This window comes from Poecilia mexicana, unplaced genomic scaffold, assembly GCF_051168715.1.
Source record: "Poecilia mexicana isolate PSO_F unplaced genomic scaffold, ASM5116871v1 scaffold_5, whole genome shotgun sequence".
In the NCBI taxonomy this organism is placed as follows: domain Eukaryota; kingdom Metazoa; phylum Chordata; class Actinopteri; order Cyprinodontiformes; family Poeciliidae; genus Poecilia; species Poecilia mexicana.
Window position 1 is genome coordinate 28,158,601 of NW_028263374.1, and position 17,380 is coordinate 28,175,980.

At 38.1% G+C, this 17,380-nt stretch overlaps 1 protein-coding gene across 8 annotated transcripts in view; it reads left to right on the forward strand.

Annotated features, from left to right (window-relative positions):
* Positions 1-17,380, forward strand: part of slmapa (sarcolemma associated protein a) — a 66,200-nt gene that overhangs the window by 22,286 nt on the left and 26,534 nt on the right. For 6 of the 8 annotated variants that reach the window (XM_015001677.2, XM_088005834.1, XM_088005835.1 and 3 more), the window contains exons 2-5: positions 2,534-2,681; positions 4,635-4,707; positions 12,056-12,092; positions 16,846-16,908. In XM_015001677.2, coding sequence (XP_014857163.1) covers positions 2,534-2,681; positions 4,635-4,707; positions 12,056-12,092; positions 16,846-16,908 — 321 coding nt within the window. Of the gene's footprint in view, positions 1-2,533; positions 2,682-4,634; positions 4,708-6,867; positions 7,195-7,339; positions 7,359-12,055; positions 12,093-16,845; positions 16,909-17,380 lie in introns of those variants that run through there. The other 2 variants (XM_088005838.1, XM_088005839.1) reach the window with 2 other exon arrangements.

The following is a 17,380-nucleotide window of genomic DNA, read 5'->3' on the forward strand; positions in this document are numbered from 1 at the left end:
CTGCTAACAATAAGCTCACAAGTTTGTTTTGATTATATTTACCCAGAATGCCCTGCGCTGTAGTCTGCCTTCTGCTTTTGGAGCAGTACCAGAGTTCACTTCAACTGAATCAAGACCGATGTTTGCAGGCAGACCAGAGTTTGCTTTTTTTTTTGGTCCACATCAGTTTGATTACGCATTCACACTTCCCAAACGAACCAGACTTTCTTGGAAAACGAACTTGAATTAAAACAGACTACACATGGTGTGAATGCACCCACAGTCATCAAGTTACTGCAACAATTTGCAGCTGTTTCCAGACAGAAAGCGGTGGAGAAAATAGTTTGAAGTACTTCCCTGGCAGTCCAAGTGGAGGCCAGTCCTCCTCCAACATCAGCGATTACTCACTGAAGCTGTTGTGTTGTTTTCTAGATGTTTTTATGATCAATTTAATGAGTCTTTTGCTCATTTTAGAAGAAGCAAGCTGACACCAAGAAGCAACCAAACATGTTGTGATGGGCGTTAAGTATTCAGGTTTCTTGCTCCCCTTGTAGCCATACTTCATGCTGGGAATTAAAATGTCAATTAGTAATGATGATGCTTCAAAGACTAACTGCACCTACTGGACTGGGACCTAACCGCTGGTGATCTGATCCAAGATGGATGATGTCATGTTTTCTGTGTCCGTGTGAAAGAAATGACTGTAGAAGTGTGTGTGAGAGCTGTATGTGAGGTAGGAGATGCTGTGTGTGTGTGTGTGTGTGTTGTTGCTGGGTGAAATGCTCTATAGTTAGGTCCCTCCCTCCCTGTCTCCATGTTACCATGGGGACAGGAGGTAGCCGTGTGGGGTAAAGCATCACAAGATGCGAGCAGGTTGCTTTCCGTAGCTCTCTGCAGTCGGGTAAACGTCTGTCTCTGCACCATTCTTCCCTTCGCCGTCTGTTGTTTTGGCTTCTTCTTCGTCGTTCGTCCTCCGCTCTGTTCTGTGTTTTGTCTGTTTCTCTCATCTGAAGGACGGTTCACTTTGTTTTCAGTCAGGACGAAGAGCTGAGAGCTAATGAATGAAACTCGTGGAACGTCAGACAGATTCACTCCTCAGGCATCCAGATCTGATTGCTTACTCTGTGTGTGTGTGTGTGTGTGTGTGTGTGTGTGTGTGTGTGTGTGTGTGTGTGTGTGTGTGTGTGTGTGTGTGTGTGTGTGTCGTAATGTACGTTTTAAATGTTGTTTTTATTTCCTGTTGCGTTCTGATGTGCTCTCGTCTCTTTTTTGTATTTTTCGTTGACATCTCTGCCCGTTTTCTGGCCCATCTGAGTGACAGGAGTTAGACCGGCTCTTCGGTGTGTGTGGCTCCTGTCATGCTGGTTGTTGCCCTCATGATTTACCTCTGAGTGTAAAAGAGGCTTCTAGGCAGGGGATGCCGCTGCTTCCTCAGTATTATCGCACCCTCCTGGACGGTGAAACCCCGGAAAAGCTTCCAGATGTAACAGAACCATAATTAAATCCAGTGCTGATGAGTAGATGAAGTCTGTCAGTTCCAGCTAAATCTGGATTTATTGTCAGCACTAGCAGGTTAAGCTGTAGCAAACTGGAAACCAAAATTATTAAACATATTAGAGGGTTTCCCTCAGAAAACTAGCTGAACCTGGTGGGAGGGTCCACCAGCTACCACACCGTATTTTTGTGTTTAAAAAATGTTAACAAGAAATTTTGGAAATAAAACATCAACGACAAAGAAAATACAACAGTGGACTAAATAAATTAGTCTTTTACTAGTAATTGGCCAGTTTGATGGATTTTTACTGTCATGTTGTCTCACTTGATGTGAACGTTCAGGCTACGTTCACAACACAAATGTGATCCAACTTCTGACTGCAGTCTAAACGGCCCAAATCTGATCTTTCACCTCAAAAATCTGATCCGTGCCGCACATAATAAATTAAAACAACATCAATAGTTTCCATTTGCACGATTTATTGTATCGAGACTCTATAATTTATTTTGTAGGTTGTTTTGTTTATTTATAATTTGGATATTTAAAATGTCTTCCAGTTCCAGTGTTAAATGTTCATTACAATTTAAAGTTTATTAATCTTTGAGAATGTGTTCTTGCATTATTATACCATTATCATTATATTACTTAAAAATAGCCTCGAAACAACAGTATTACCTTTTATCGCAATACTTTTTAGGACAATTTATCATCCAGCAAAATTGGTTTGAATTGAGCATCTATACCTCCGGTGTGAATTTATCCTTGGTAACCAAGACGATAAAGCTCAAGTCATGACTCTCCCATTTTACTTTTCTCCATCAGGGTAAAGGTACTGTACTTTAGAAACCTGTGGTTCCCTCTGCAATAATGACAGTTTAGTCTTTATTGTGCATAAACTCAACAACTGTTTGAAATTATCTGTAAACATTTGCCTGGTTCCCCTTTAGCTCTGCTGACCTAACAGTCCTTAACACCAGGAAGTTTGGTCATGTTTAACGGGATTTCAACCCTGTTTTACTGCCTCCCAGGTTCTTAACCTGCTGTGTTTGTGTGTTTCAGTTCTACCTTCAGGACACTAAAAGCAGCAACGGGACGTTCATCAACAGCCAGAGACTGAGCCGCGGGTCCGAGGAGAGTCCGCCCTGCGAGGTTCTGTCCGGCGACATCATTCAGTTTGGGGTCGATGTCACCGAGAACACACGGAAAGGTTTGTGCAAACATGCTGTGATGCCCACTGACGGACTGAAAGACAACGCTGGTCCAGTTAGGGAAAACCAGACGCCTCCTGGAAACCTACTGTTACATTTTCCTCTTTTTTTTTCTTTTTTTTTTTTTTGCAAACAGAGTCCAAATATACACCCTGAAAAATACTTAATGGTGGCTTAGGGCTAATTTAACCATGCAACACAGCAGCACAAGGCTCATAACAAAGCGCACATATTAAGGTCAGATTTTCAGCTCTACATACTGTATTACTAATCCAACCTGCAGGACTGCAATCCAGAAATACACTTACATTTTGGATCCAAAATAAAATAAAAAACATAGGAATATTTATTAAATCAAATTTCCAACCGTCGTTTATTATTATTATTATTATTATTATTATTATTATTTAGGTTTTGTTATGTCCAGCACAAGACGAAGCACAGATGGTGCAGGCTCTGTTAACAGCTCTGCATTGTGGCATTTTAGTATGTTAGAATAAAGAATAATTTTTTTCTATTCAAAACAAGGATTTATATATTTTTTTAACATCAGTATGAGCACATTTAACTTAAAACGAATAATTTATCAAAAAAGATGTGATTGATTCAGTTTTATGCGACTGCAAGTATATTCAAAAATGAACGGAGACTCAAGGACTGGAAAATTGATCTAATATAACTTCTGCTGCGAGGAATGACCAAGTAATGCTCAGATTCTGTTGGTGTTTACTGTACATATTTACAAAATATCTGCATTAACTACAGTAACGCTTTGAGCGAACCTTAAGTTTTATTATGATATTTTGCATTACTATTATGATAATAAATGATCACAACAATTTTTCTTTTTTTTAGTGAACTGCATGGCTAAAAATATACATAGACTTTACACAGCAGTGCACTGTTTACAGAAGTAATGATGTCTGGATGGAACTGTTAATGAATCAGAGTTATCCAGCAGTGAGATTCAACAGCATTGTCACAAGATCAGATAAAGACAAAGGAAGTTAATAAAAAGACAACGCCACAAATGGCAATCACATCAGTGACGCGAAAGTCGGATAAAATGCAACATGACCTTTCAGGATAGAAGATATGAATGCAATGTTGTTCCACATATGGAAGTGCCGCAACTTAGATTTTTTTGTTGGGTGAAAAATATTAGAATCGGGTCGTTCAGACTGATATGAAAAAATGGACATGGATTTCATTTTCCTGCTGTGTGAACGTAGCCTAACTGAAGCAATTCACACCTGAATCAAAAAGGCAGAGTTACTGTCATTGCAGGGATGGAAACTATGGCTGAAAATGTAGCACAATATATCATATCGATATCGATAATTATTGATTAGTTCTTTTGTTTTAAATACGTGAAGCCAAACTGGTGGCACAACCTTTCCTGTTTTATCCAGTTTTCACTACATGCTGGGGTTTTTTTACATTTTTTTATTTTTATGAGGCACAGTGATGACACCTTAAACTGCTACAGCGCAAATTACTCAACATGCTGTTGCTAGGTAACCACAAGATACTCAGCAGGTTGTTGCTAGGTAACCACAAAATGAGCGAGTGAGTTGATGCCACTAACCTTAGTTGGCTGTAAGATGCTGATCATCCAAAGTTTTTCCTCTGCCTACATCCCCTAGAATGCTGTGCGGTTCTGGGTCAGAGTTCAGTGAAATTGAATATTCTATCAATATATTATATATTGATACTGATCAAGTGTCTTTTGCGATATATATTGATGATTCATTGTCCAGCCCCACTACATTGAGTGTCAGCAGGTTTAGCTGAAAAATGAGCCAGTCGTTTAGTTCAGGTGTATTGGAGCAGGGACGTACGCTACAGTTGCAGGACAGCAGCGCTGGAGTTGCAGAACAACGTAAAACAGTCGTCATGTCTGCCAGTTATGCTCGTTAGTAACGCGGCTGTCTGTGTTTCTCTGTCCCCAGTCACCCATGGCTGCATCGTGTCAACAATCAAACTGTTTCTACCTGATGGGATGGAGGCCCGCAGACGAAGCGAGTAAGTCACCGTTACCCTCCTAAAGGATTTAATGTTAAAAAATATATAACAATAACATAAGATTTGGATTGAGTGAACCAGCAGCATAGAAAAGGTTTTATTGCTTTATGTTCTGAGGTAGAAGTTGTTCTATCCTCTGCCAGCACAGAGATGTGATAAGCAAACCTTAAAGAAAATTTATATCCAATTAAATTTTGAGCATGACAGTAACTGTATAAAACGGTATGAAATGCGGCTCATGAGTTTTTAGCACGTTTGTGTTGTTGTACAGTAAGATGGGCTGTTCCTGAGCAGCAGCCGACCCAGCATGATGCTTCCTACTGTACTCACAGCTCCACCTGTCTGTCTGTGTCTGTGTTTGGCTTCAGTTGATGCCGTGTGTGCACAGGTGATCCAAGGTTACAGAGCGGTGGTGTGCAGTGCCATCTGCTGCTGCAGCGTCAGTAGGAACTGAATGAAAAACGCTTTTATATCGCCGTCCTGTCTGGCCAGGATGGCCCACCGTTAAAAACAGACCAGAGATGATGACCTGATGTCTTCAGTATTTGAGTATTTGTGCAACAGCATTGTGTTGCAAGCAATGTGTATTGGATTGCATTGGTGGATTTTAACAATAGAGTTATGGCTTTTCCGCAGATTTAAAGGTCTCTACTGAAATAACACCTTTTAGTTTCTAAAAATGTTACCTTTTGATGTGCTTACTCACGTTAACACACCCGTGATTTTACATGTCATCCATATAATGAGATGCATGGCTTTCTCTAAAATCCACTACAGAGCGAAAGCTTTGATTAGCATGATGGGAACCATAAGAGTCTGAAGATCTCCACTGATTCTTCCACTTCAACGTTTTAGATGATTTAAAGTGCAACACATTGTCTGGTAGCTTTAACTACCGTTACAGCAGAGGCAAAGAGTACAAATAAACTTCAACTACAAAACATTAACTACTAACTACAACACCAAAACAGTGTCTGATAGGATGTTTATCGAACGGAACAAGTGTTAATTTAATGAACCATTAATTGACAATCAATCGTAAGTCGTTTACGTTTCATCCCTAATTTCGACTTCATCCTCTTATTGTTTCGGCTTTATTTTCCAACTGTTTTGACTTCATTCTCCTAATATTACGACTATTCTTTTTGTTTTACAACTTTATTCTCTAATTACTTTGACTTTATTCTCCTCCTCATGATTTTATTCTGGTGTTGTTATGACTTATTTCCGTATTATTACAACCCACCATATTAAGACTTTTTTCCTGCATTGATTCACATTTATTCTCCTATTATTGGGACTTTTTTCTCAGATTGTTTTGACTTTTTTCTAGCATTTTTTACTCCATTCTCATATTGCTACAACTTCTTTTTATTTCAAATGCCTGAATTTTCTTAGTGTGGCTCTAACACTCAGTCGTAGACATTCATGACATTATGGAGTCCAGTCGAGTAAATTAAATCATTTAAGTCCTTATCCAGAAACGTAATGCTACAGTTACTCAACATTAACTGCCTCAGTTTATCTGCTGTCATATATTTAAAACCTATATTTATCGTTTGTTGCTAAAGTAGACTTTACTGTGAGACTAAACTTGGACTCCTGACGTGTTGATGGTTTCATTGTGGTTCCCAACATTCATATTTAGACCAAACGGGTCATATGGCATAAAAAGAGATCTGCAGCAGCCAGTACAGTCATTATAAATGATGGAAAAGCATTATATCGTCAGCAACAACCTCAATGCCTCAGATCAGCAAGATGATACAAAAACAGGCTGAAATTGTTACATCAGACTGAAACGTTGTGTGACCACATACATCTTTATTATGGATTTATGTCTAATACAGAACATTTACTGTGAAGCTGGAAGCCAATCAGAAAACTAATCAAACAGAAATCTCCCTTTGTGATTCCATATGAAGCTTTTTATCTTGTCAAAAGAATATCCTGAAGATGCTGGGTTCACCAGTTTTTAACAAAATAAGGCCTCAACTAAGTTTTTCCCTTGGAATAAAGAGCCTCCAGCCTTCTCCATTCAGCCGTTGTTTTGTTCCTGATTCTCTCTCTGTCTGTTATCGCCGTCCATATTTCCTCTAAACACGCCCACATACCTGAGGTCATGTGACCAACGCGGATGTTTCGTTTTCAGGTGACTTGTTCTCTGTGAGGCGAGCAGGGCTCACACAGCGAAGGATTGTAAGGAAAACTGAAAGATCTTTGCCGGAGTTGGTGCTGCACAGACGGGGAGGAGTTTGTGCAACTAGTTTGAGTTAAAGGAGGAAGACCTTGGTCATCAGCGGGAGGAGCAGACTATAAATAGAAAGACAGGTTGTGTCATTGAGCGTCTTTGCGGCTCGGCTGTTGAAAAGTAGAGACGAATTATCTGCCCAGGACGAGAATGAAGTGTTGTGTTGGAGAATGAAGCGAAACGAGTTTATTTCCCAACTGCTGTAAGGCTAGAGGGTGAACTTCGCCCTGTGAAAGGTAAAACAGCTGGCACGCGCGCGGGCACACACACACACACACACACACACACACACACACACACACACACACACACACACACACACACACACACACACACACACACACCCTGACACAGGAGCAAAAGTTGACGGGTATCCTTGGATTACTTCAGAGCCGAACAGGTTGGTGCTTTGTGTGATTTGTTTGTGTATAATCTCTTCACATGTAAGAAGGCTGTTGGCAGCCGCTGTTTGTTTGCTTGGTTTGGGTTTTATTAATGCTGGCGGGCTGGAGCTGAATGTGCAGCAGGACTAACAGGATCCTGTAGTTTCTGCTGCAGATGTGTGTTTTTTTTAAAGACTGGCTTATTCAGCAGGTTTGTTTCAGGCCTTCAGCAGACGGGAAGCGTTTTTAAGGAGGTTCTTCTGTCAAAGATCACTGTTATTTAGACAAAGATTAAGCTGCAGTTAATTCACTGCTGGGGTTCTTCTATGTGGTGGATTCACAAGTTCTTCCTGTTTGGAGAAAAAAAAGGTTAATCCTCAGGTTTTTAGGTTTGGTTTTTAGTTTCCGATGCTGATTATATGAAATTCAGATCCACTGACTGACGGTATTTCTCCCTAGTTATTAATTTAATTGTGATGAATCAACCAGTGAAATAATAGTCAGCTAATTCAGTAATTGATTAATTGCTAACTGGAGTATAGACTCAAAAAAGGCCATTTGCTGTCAGAACAACAGACTCGGATCAGCAGTTAAATCTGTACAAAATCATCTATACATTTTGGATTTAAGCTCAAAAATCTGTCTGTAAATCTGTTTTACCCAGAACTCCTCAAGTTTCAAGTGGCTATTTTAGCTTCACCTGATTCAAATACTGTAAAAAAAAAAACAACAAAACAAAACCCTCCTATTTGCTATACTATTTTTAATCAGTTGATCAAATAGATAATCACCCGATTCACCCTGACAAGTCCAGCAGAAAGGACTTGAATTTTCATGTTAGAAGTATTTTTTAGCTGCAGATGCATCCTTTGCTACAAATGATCAGCTATTCACTGCAGGAATGTTATGTTGTTGCACTTTAGAAAAAAAAAAATATTACCGGAAAAAGGAACTGAATTGTGTATTTGTGTCTTTTTATGTATTCCTAATATTATATTAAATAAGCCCTAAGTGGCTAAATGAAAGAATGTGCTAATATTTCCTATGCTATTATCTACTATTGAAATAATCATTAGTTTATTGTTTTCTTTTTACCCTGAGGTGATAGTTTGGCCAGTTTCTTTATGTTGCACTATTAGACTGAAGCTTGTTGCGCCGTTTCTTGTGGCTCATATGGAAGGATCACCTTTACAAATCTCCTCATTATGCATGATAAACATGAGCTGCTGTCTGAGATTTCGGATTGAGGGGTTCATCCAGTAACCAGTGGAAACTGGTGCTGATCATCTTCTGGATTTTGTCTGCAGCAGCTGCAAGACACATCTCACCATTTCTGCTGCTTATGCATTTTTTTTTCAGTTTTTACTTTTCTGTCACACTTAAAGGGACAGGATTATGTTTTTCTGACGCATAGTTACTTGATTATGCTATAAAATGTCGGTATACTAGCTGAATGGTTGCAGTGGAGATTAAAGGATTTCTCAAACATGCATGAAAGAATCAAGGCCACAATCCGGGTATGTTTTTGATGAGGGAGTAAGATTACAATGTAATGTAAAGCTCAAAGTAATTTCTTTTTCCATTAAAAAATGTTAATTCCAACAAAGAGTAAATAAAATATCTGGATAGTTTAAAAACGGGCCAACCTGAACCTTTGTGAAGCCACAAATGAACTGTGATTAGCCTGTTTTTAAAGTTTTGGCACAGTTAAACAGTCAGGCCTCTTAAATGGAGCCCGTCTGACAACATGAAGTAGGCTGGATGATCTCACTCATCCTTCTGGAAATATTTTCTGGAATAATGAGACAAAAGTGGAACTTTCAGGAGAGCATTAAAACAACAGCATCAGTAGTTCCTCCACTCTCTCAATAATGTGTTCATTGGAAGCAGAAACACTGAGTACTAAGTGGAAAAAAGTGAATTACATGCTGTACCATCAGTCTGTTCCTTCTTTAATAGTCTCTGGAAATCCAGTGAAACTCTGAAATATGATCGTTAAACCTTCTTCTTAAAATCATTTTGGAAGTATGCGAGCGGCCCAGATGGAAACACCCAGCAGTGTTTTCCGTCCTGGGTGTCTGATGGACTGCATGCAAAACACTTGAGCTGGATCAGATGTGGATGACTGGTTCCTGTGGGCCGGCTGCAGGCTTTCTGTTTGTGTGGGCTGCGCCGACGTTCTGCTGAGCTGCGCCGACGGCCTGTTGTGTGTTGGATCCTGGCTTTCTTAGTAAATGTGTTGTTTGGGACCATCACCGGTCGGTGTTTGATAACGTTATGATTCAGGCTGAACACCTGCAGTGAAGCTTTATTTGTCCTCCAGAAGCATCTGGAACATGACATCACTGTTACTATATAACTAAGGTTGAAGCCATTATTGAAACAATCGTCCACTTCTTAAGTAATCGATTAGTCATTAAGTCGAGCATACAGGCTCTAAAAAAGTCAATTTGCTGAAAGAACAACATGTTCAGAAGAGTAGTTAAGACAAGACCGTACAATATTTTACATTTAAGATAAAAAATGTTCCTTGTCTGTTTAATATCTTTTAACCAGAACTGAAGTGGCAGTTTTGGCTTCACTGGGTTCAAATTCTGCAAACAAACAAAATATCTCCTATTAATCACCTTTTTCTATCCAATTATTAATTAATCAAATAAATAGTCACCAGATAATCTCCATATTGTATTAAGCCAAACAGAAAGGGCTGAGTGTTTCACATGTTGATGTTAGAATTATTTTTTAGCTGCAGATGCATCCTTTGCTTCAAATGACCAAGCGTTTGCTAAAGGAATTTGGTTATTGCATTTTGGGCAATAAAATATTTTTCTTATTTAATAATCTATTTGAATTATACGTTCATCTTTTAATGCATTTCTAGCATTGTAAAAAACGCTTATGTGGAATTACTGCAGAATGTGGCTGTTTATCAGATTAATCGATTGCCATAATCTATTACTAAAACAATCATTAGTAGAACATTAACATTTTAAATGTTAAAATGATTTTAATTGATTTCTGTGGCCTAATTTATCGTGACAGTACTACTTTCCGCTCAGATTTCCATTTTGACAGCAGGTCTGCGTTCGGAGGCGTCTTCATGACGTTGCTCCTGCAGAATGCAACTTAAACTGGGCAGAGGGCTTCAGCAGCTGGTTAATTAAGCAATGTAGCTTAAAAAACAAACTAAGATCACAGTTTAACTTTTTTTATATATATCATTTCAGATGAATTCATTCTGGATATGTAGGTGGATGTTTGCATTTCTATCATAATCACTCAGTAGCTTTGAGATAAAACTCAACCTGCTTTAGTTTAAGTGATTCTCCTTTCCTACACACATTGAATGAAGTTAGTAAAATATTTGGTTCCTGCTGCTGTTCACACCTCTCCTGCTTTTACCAGAGTTGCTGTATTTTCTCCAGAGTTCAGCTTTCCTCTTTAAACATAGCCAAAACTGAGCGTCCCTCCATTCCCTCCTTCATGGTCATTTATAGGTCTGTCATGATAACAAATATTGCTGGACGATAAATTGTCCCGGATGTTGTGATAAACGATAATATTGTTGTTTTGAGACCATTTTCAAGAAATATAATGTTAATGACATAAAAATGCAAGAACACATTCTGAAAGATCAGTAAACTTTAAATTCTGCTCAATATTTAACACTGGAACTGGAAGACAATTTAGATATCAATATAAATAAAACAGCAGAAACAACAAATAAAATTAACTGTGAAGTCTCTGTAAACCAAATTGTCCTTAAAAAACGACTAGCAGAGACCGAAACACCAGACTGAAGAGTTTTATCAACCAGTTTTTGGTAGAAAGAGAGAAAAGAGAAAAACAAATTATACAAATGGAAACTCTTGAGCTCTTTTCAATTGATCATGTGAGTGATTTATTGTGAAAGGCCCAGTCATTGGGTGATTGGTCCACCACAGAACCATTCAAAGGGACAAAAACACATTTCTGCTCAACCATGACGACAAAATCCAACATGGCTGCTGCACAAGAAACTAAAGATCTGTTTATTCTGACTGCTTCTAGCTCATTAAGTCAGTCAGGAATATATATTTTTGTGCTAAAAGTTTAATTGTGTAGCTCCGTAAACGGTAAGGTTGATTTCCACCATTATCATCCTGAATTTCTGGTTTGAACGCAGATCAGTGTGCGGTGAATCTCCAGAAATCATTTCTTTAGGTCTTTCTGTTTCGTTCGTGTTCTTGTAAATGTTGTAAATCAATGCTGGACTTTACCTTCACTAAACTTTGTCAGACTAACGTCAGTCATTGATCTTGTGTGGATGTGTGTTGAAACTCCCGAGGCGTTTCTGTGTGAATGAAGCGTCGCTTTCATCTCTGAGCTTCACGGCGTTTTAAGGGGAGCCTTCAGCTCAATGACTGTGTTTCAATGATTCTGCATGGACCAGAGCGTGGAGCGGCCCGTCAGCCTGAGGCCCGTTCAGCTCCTCTGTGTGCTCTGTTCAAACATTTATCCAGACTCGGACCAATCCGTTACTCAAAGCAAATCGGACATGATGCCTTCATTAGACGAGGCGCTGTGATTTAACCACTGCAGTTGCTTTACTACTGTTGTACTTTAGTTAAAAAAGGACCTTCAGAAAGTTGTTGTTCCTCTGTCGCTGTGGTTACTCCGTGTCTTTACTTCCTGCTGTTTCCATGGTGTTAAACCTTTTTCTCTTCCTTTTCAGTGTCATCCAGACTCCTTTACCACTACCTATAGACAAGGTAAGACCAGAAACCGCTGTTGTCCTGTCCCACGTGTTTTTATATTTAAATGTGAAGAAAGGGACCAGAACAAAGCAGCTAAATGTTTAGCATTAAACTTATTCATCAATGGTGCTGCTCTGCTGTACTGTGGATTAGTTACTTGACAGAGGAATGCAGGTCCTTTTCTTCACATTTTTCTCAGTATGTGGTTGAATTTTCTCTGTTCTCCAATACTAATACAATCTATTGTAAACAAATAAATGTTTGGTTTGAACTGGGATTCCTGAAAAAATTTATTTTTCAGGAAATAAAATTTCCTGTTGTGTCAGCGGCCAGTTTGTAGTAAAACCAGTAGTTTAATGTTTTTCTTCAGATTTATCATTTACATAATGTCTTCTGCCAGAAAGTCATGGTCAATAAACAGCAACACATCCACACCTAAAGGCTGATGGGGAAAAACACAAGGCTGCAGACAAACTCAGCAACTATTTTAAATAAAAATAAAGTACAAGACGGAAGAGTTTCTGTAGTTGTATTTGTGCAGACATCAGATATAAAGCAGTAATTTGCATCTCTGTGCAAATAGAGTTAATTTTATTAATTTTAGATATTTTGCACCTTTGATAAAAAGCAGTAACTTGTGCTGTGTTCATATTGCAGGACATTGTGACCCAAATTTTACTTTCTCACAACAATTCTGAACTTTTTATCCAAGAAAACTGTAATTTGTGTCACTTCCATATGTGGATCTAAATCGGACGTATTTCTGATCATTTTCTAAGCGTCTGCAGTTAGAACAGTCCTGTCGCGTTATATCCAATTTTATAATGTGTCATCATTCTGCACCAGAAGGAGCCAGGCTCTGTAAATCTAGATGTAAACTATGGCTAAAATAAGCACATTTACCTTTTTATTAGTTTACCTCATCTTGTCATGAGCTTGTGACAATAATGTCTGCTCTGAATAATTTCTGTGATGTCTGTTTTTCTTTTGTGCATGTAAACCGTTCACACAGGAGTCTAATTGCCGTTACATTTAATTATTAGCATGAACAACCATGCAAAAAATAAAAAATCTAATTTCAGCAAAATGTTGGGACATAGCCATACTGTATCCAGTTATTTAAACAAAATTTAGTTAATGTAGATTATATCAAAATAATCTCAAAAATATTTTTACTTTTATTTAAATTTGATCCAAGAGCAAAAGGAAAGGCTTGAAAAAAAAAACCTTTTAATATTTTTACTAAAATGAAACATCTGGCATTGAGTTATTAATGTAGATGCAAGAATAATTTATAAAGTGGAACAAATTGTATTTACTGAATTAAACACCAACTCAGTTTTAGAAAAAAATAAGAGCAGAATGAAGAGTCAGCTGCTGGTAAATATTTAACAAATTATATTTGGTTTTAAAACAAAATATATATCTGATTCTCATTTTCCAGAGAGAATGCTGAATGACTCAAAGTTGGGACTAAATGTTTTTAATTTGACCATGAAGCTTTTATTCTCTGTACTTCTGCTCTGAAATGACACTTCTGCAATTTCCCTCCACTTTAGTTTTGTCACGAGTCTCTATTAAATAAAAATGAAGCAGCTAAACGAGCTCCACAGTCAGTCCACTGCATTCTTTGGTTTCTGCTAATAAAACAAGTTTTTCAGGCTGCTTCTCCCAGCTCAGACAGACGACAAACTGCTCGTCTGCAAAACTCAGCCAGCTTCCTATCAGCAGGATAATACAGCCTTTCATAGATTTGTTTTGTCGTCAGTGGCTGAACAGAAACAGTTAACATCCTACAACAATTACATAAAGCACCAATTTACAACACAAGGCAGTTTCTGAGAAAAATTTAAGCCAATTTCACTCCAGATTCTACTCCGGTTTTATGAATTTTCATTAGGAAATCAACTCTATGGCCCAAAGACGAGGTGCAGACATTGTTGTTTGGTAGCAGAAAAGAAAATGCATAAAAATCGCTCAACATTCCTTTTTGTGATGACCCCACTCACATTGAGGTTGGTAACACATTGAAATGGAAAACGACCCAAACTTTTAGAGACAAGTCGAGTTTAGTCGGGAAGTTACTAACAGCAAGGAGCCATTATATGCAGATATATTAGGGCAGAATGATATAGCTGAAAAAGTATCGCAGTATAAGCATTTATCAGTCAATATCAATAATTATTTTAGTTTTTTTTGTTTTAAATATCTGAATTACAGCCACACTGGGGGCGTGACCTTGACTTTTTTAGCCACAGTTTTCACTCCACGCTGTTATTTTTTTAATTTCAAGCAGTTATGAGGCACAGTGGTGAAACATTAAACTGTTGCTGCGCCAGTTACTCAGCAGGTTGTTGCTAGGTAACCAAAGAATGAGTGAGTTGCTAGGTAACCAAAGAATGAGTGAGTTGCTAGGTAACCAAAGAATGAGTGAGTTGCTAGGTAACCAAAGAATGAGTGAGTTGCTAGGTAACCAAAGAATGAGTGAGTTGCTAGGTAACCAAAGAATGAGTGAGTTGCTAGGTAACCAAAGAATGAGTGAGTTGCTAGGTAACCAAAGAATGAGTGAGTTGCTAGGTAGCCAAAGAATGAGTGAGTTGCTAGGTAGCCAAAGAATGAGTGAGTTGCTAGGTAGCCAAAGAATGAGTGAGTTGCTAGGTAGCCAAAGAATGAGTGAGTTAGTTGATTCCACCAACCTTTCCTTGCTGGCAGTCAGAGGTTTACCAGCTGAAATCTTTCACCTTCCTACATTTCCCAGAATGCTTTGCGGTTCAGTGAATATTCTATGAAATATTCCATCAGATAGTATTATCTATTGATATGTCTATCACAATATATGTTTATTGATTTATTGTCCAGCCCTAATAAATAGTTAAAATAACAGAAAAAGTGGAAATTAGAGAATAATAAAACAGATTTAATACATTAGGAGTTTGGGTTTAACCTCCTGTCTTCCCAGTGAGTCCATAATCTGAATATGGCGGACCATAAAATCCTGCATCACTCAGTGAAACGAGGCATTTCTTCTGATTTATAGTGGAATCAGCAGTCTGGCAGCTGGCTGTCACTTCAAAGTACACTACTGTAATAAATCAGCAGGTTACTGCCGTGCAAAACGTGTGTGGCTTTCTGTTATACACAGCTACACCTCGACAGTATTCAGTGTTCTTCTGTACGAAGGTTTCCTGAGCTGTTTTCTGTTGCGTCACATTACATGCATGACGTTGTGTGGACGGATAACGGTTCATTGTGTATTAGAACAACGTGTGGCGTTAGCTCCTGCTGCTGCGTGTTCAGCAGCTGGGCCTCAGTTCCTCGGCTGAGGAATGCAGGCCGATGTGTGTTTAAGAGGAGCTGTGATTAGATTTGAACCTCTTCTCTGATATAATTAACTGTCCTGAGGCTGGATCATTGCTACCAGGGTGCAAAAGAGTAACAGTCAGTCACAGGTGCTCTCTTTTTCTTTTTTTTTAACCAGTAAACTGGTTGATAAAAGTCTTCACTATGGTGCTTTGGTCTCAACTAGCCCCTTTTTAAGGAAAGTTTTGTTTGCAGAGGCTTCATAAATTCATTTATTAGTTTAGTTTATTTATTTTGGATATTTAAAATGTCTCCCAGTTGCAGTGTTAAATGTTCATTAGAATTTAAAGTTGTTTTTGAGCTTGTGCTGTTGCATTATTATGGCACTCAAAAATGGTCTCAAGACAACAATATTATCGTTTATCGCAATAAATTCTGGGAGAACTTGTCCAGTAAATGACAGGCCTAGAAGTCCATGATTGTTTCTCAGCTCAATTAAGTTAATAAAATCCTAATGGGTCCAAACACAACTTTTTCAATTGAGCTGCATTCATATTAAGATTTAATCTTGGTGCCTTAAATAACCACTTTCATGAGCAGCAGAGTATAAAACCTCCCATCTGAATGATTTTTCATTTGGACAATGAAAATGGTGTTTTTTCTTTGGCTATAGTGTCTTTTAGTTATGTTGCTTTTTTGATATTGTGAAATGTAATTTTGTAATAAATGGGAAGCTAGGTATCATTTACATATTTTAAGTAAATATTCAAAAAACAATTCAGGTGGATCCTAATAAATGTCTGACTTTGCAGAGGAAACCGACCCATATAATCATAACAAGTTTAGTTATTCTGGGGTAAATTCACCCAAAACTCTCGAAGTCTGCAGAACTTCTTCACATTTAGTTAAATATTATTTTCGAAACGTTCGCGCTGCTCAGAGTAAATCATTTATGAAGCAGGGCGGACAGACGCCACAGGTTGAACATCGGATCATTTATCATGTTTGTTCAGAGGAGTTTTTTATTGCTCAAGTGGTGAATAACTGCACATAAAATGCTTTGCTTCATTTTTTTTGTCTACTACAGTAAAATCACTCCATTGTTTTTCCAGTTTGTCTCCCTCTCAGCTCACCGCTGCTCTGAGCGCTGCCAAACAGCCCGTATATAAACATAACCAGTTGTTTTTAATACAATGGGATGGCATTTACAGGTTCCACTGAACACATTTTTTCATTTGCAGTCTTGTTCCTCATACCAGTTCTGATGATGAACCAACTCTGAACTGGTTTCAGTGTAAAAATGGAATCATTTGGTTAAAAAGGGTCAGTTTTGGCGTGTTTACTTGCATCCTTACATTGTGCTTATGTGTTCTAGAACACGATGTGATATAATTACCCTCAGTTTTCCCTCTGGTCCGTCAAACAGATGAAGTATTGAGCTCTCCTGGTCTGTCTGTGGTTTATCTAGGTGGCAGCCAACACTCCCAGTATGTACTCTCAGGAACTGTTCCAGCTCTCCCAGTATCTACAGGTAAAACACTGACACCTACTGGCTGTTCTGTGGCAGTACACCCAATGTTCTCCATTTATCTTAGGGTTTTTATAACTGTTTAGTTTGGCTTTAAAAGTATCAAATGACATGATGCCACTTTTTATTGTTTCTGATTCTTTTCTTACATTTATTTATTTTACTTTTATCTGTGGTTGAATGCTTTCTGTGCTATTATTTAGCCTTTTAGGAACATTGTGACTTTATTTTTGAAATGTTTAATAGCGTTCTTATTTCAACTTTTAACTGTAGTTTAAAGTTATAAAAATAGTCTGGTCATAGCAGACAATGAAATATTACAGTTGCGAAAATGGAGACAATACAATAACAATAAACAAAACATGTTTATGTATATATGGCATAATTTTAAAATAATATGCAACTTTTCTGTCATTGTAACTGTCTTTCAACAAATTAAAATCACACTTTCAAATCGTAAAGACGATCTGAAAAA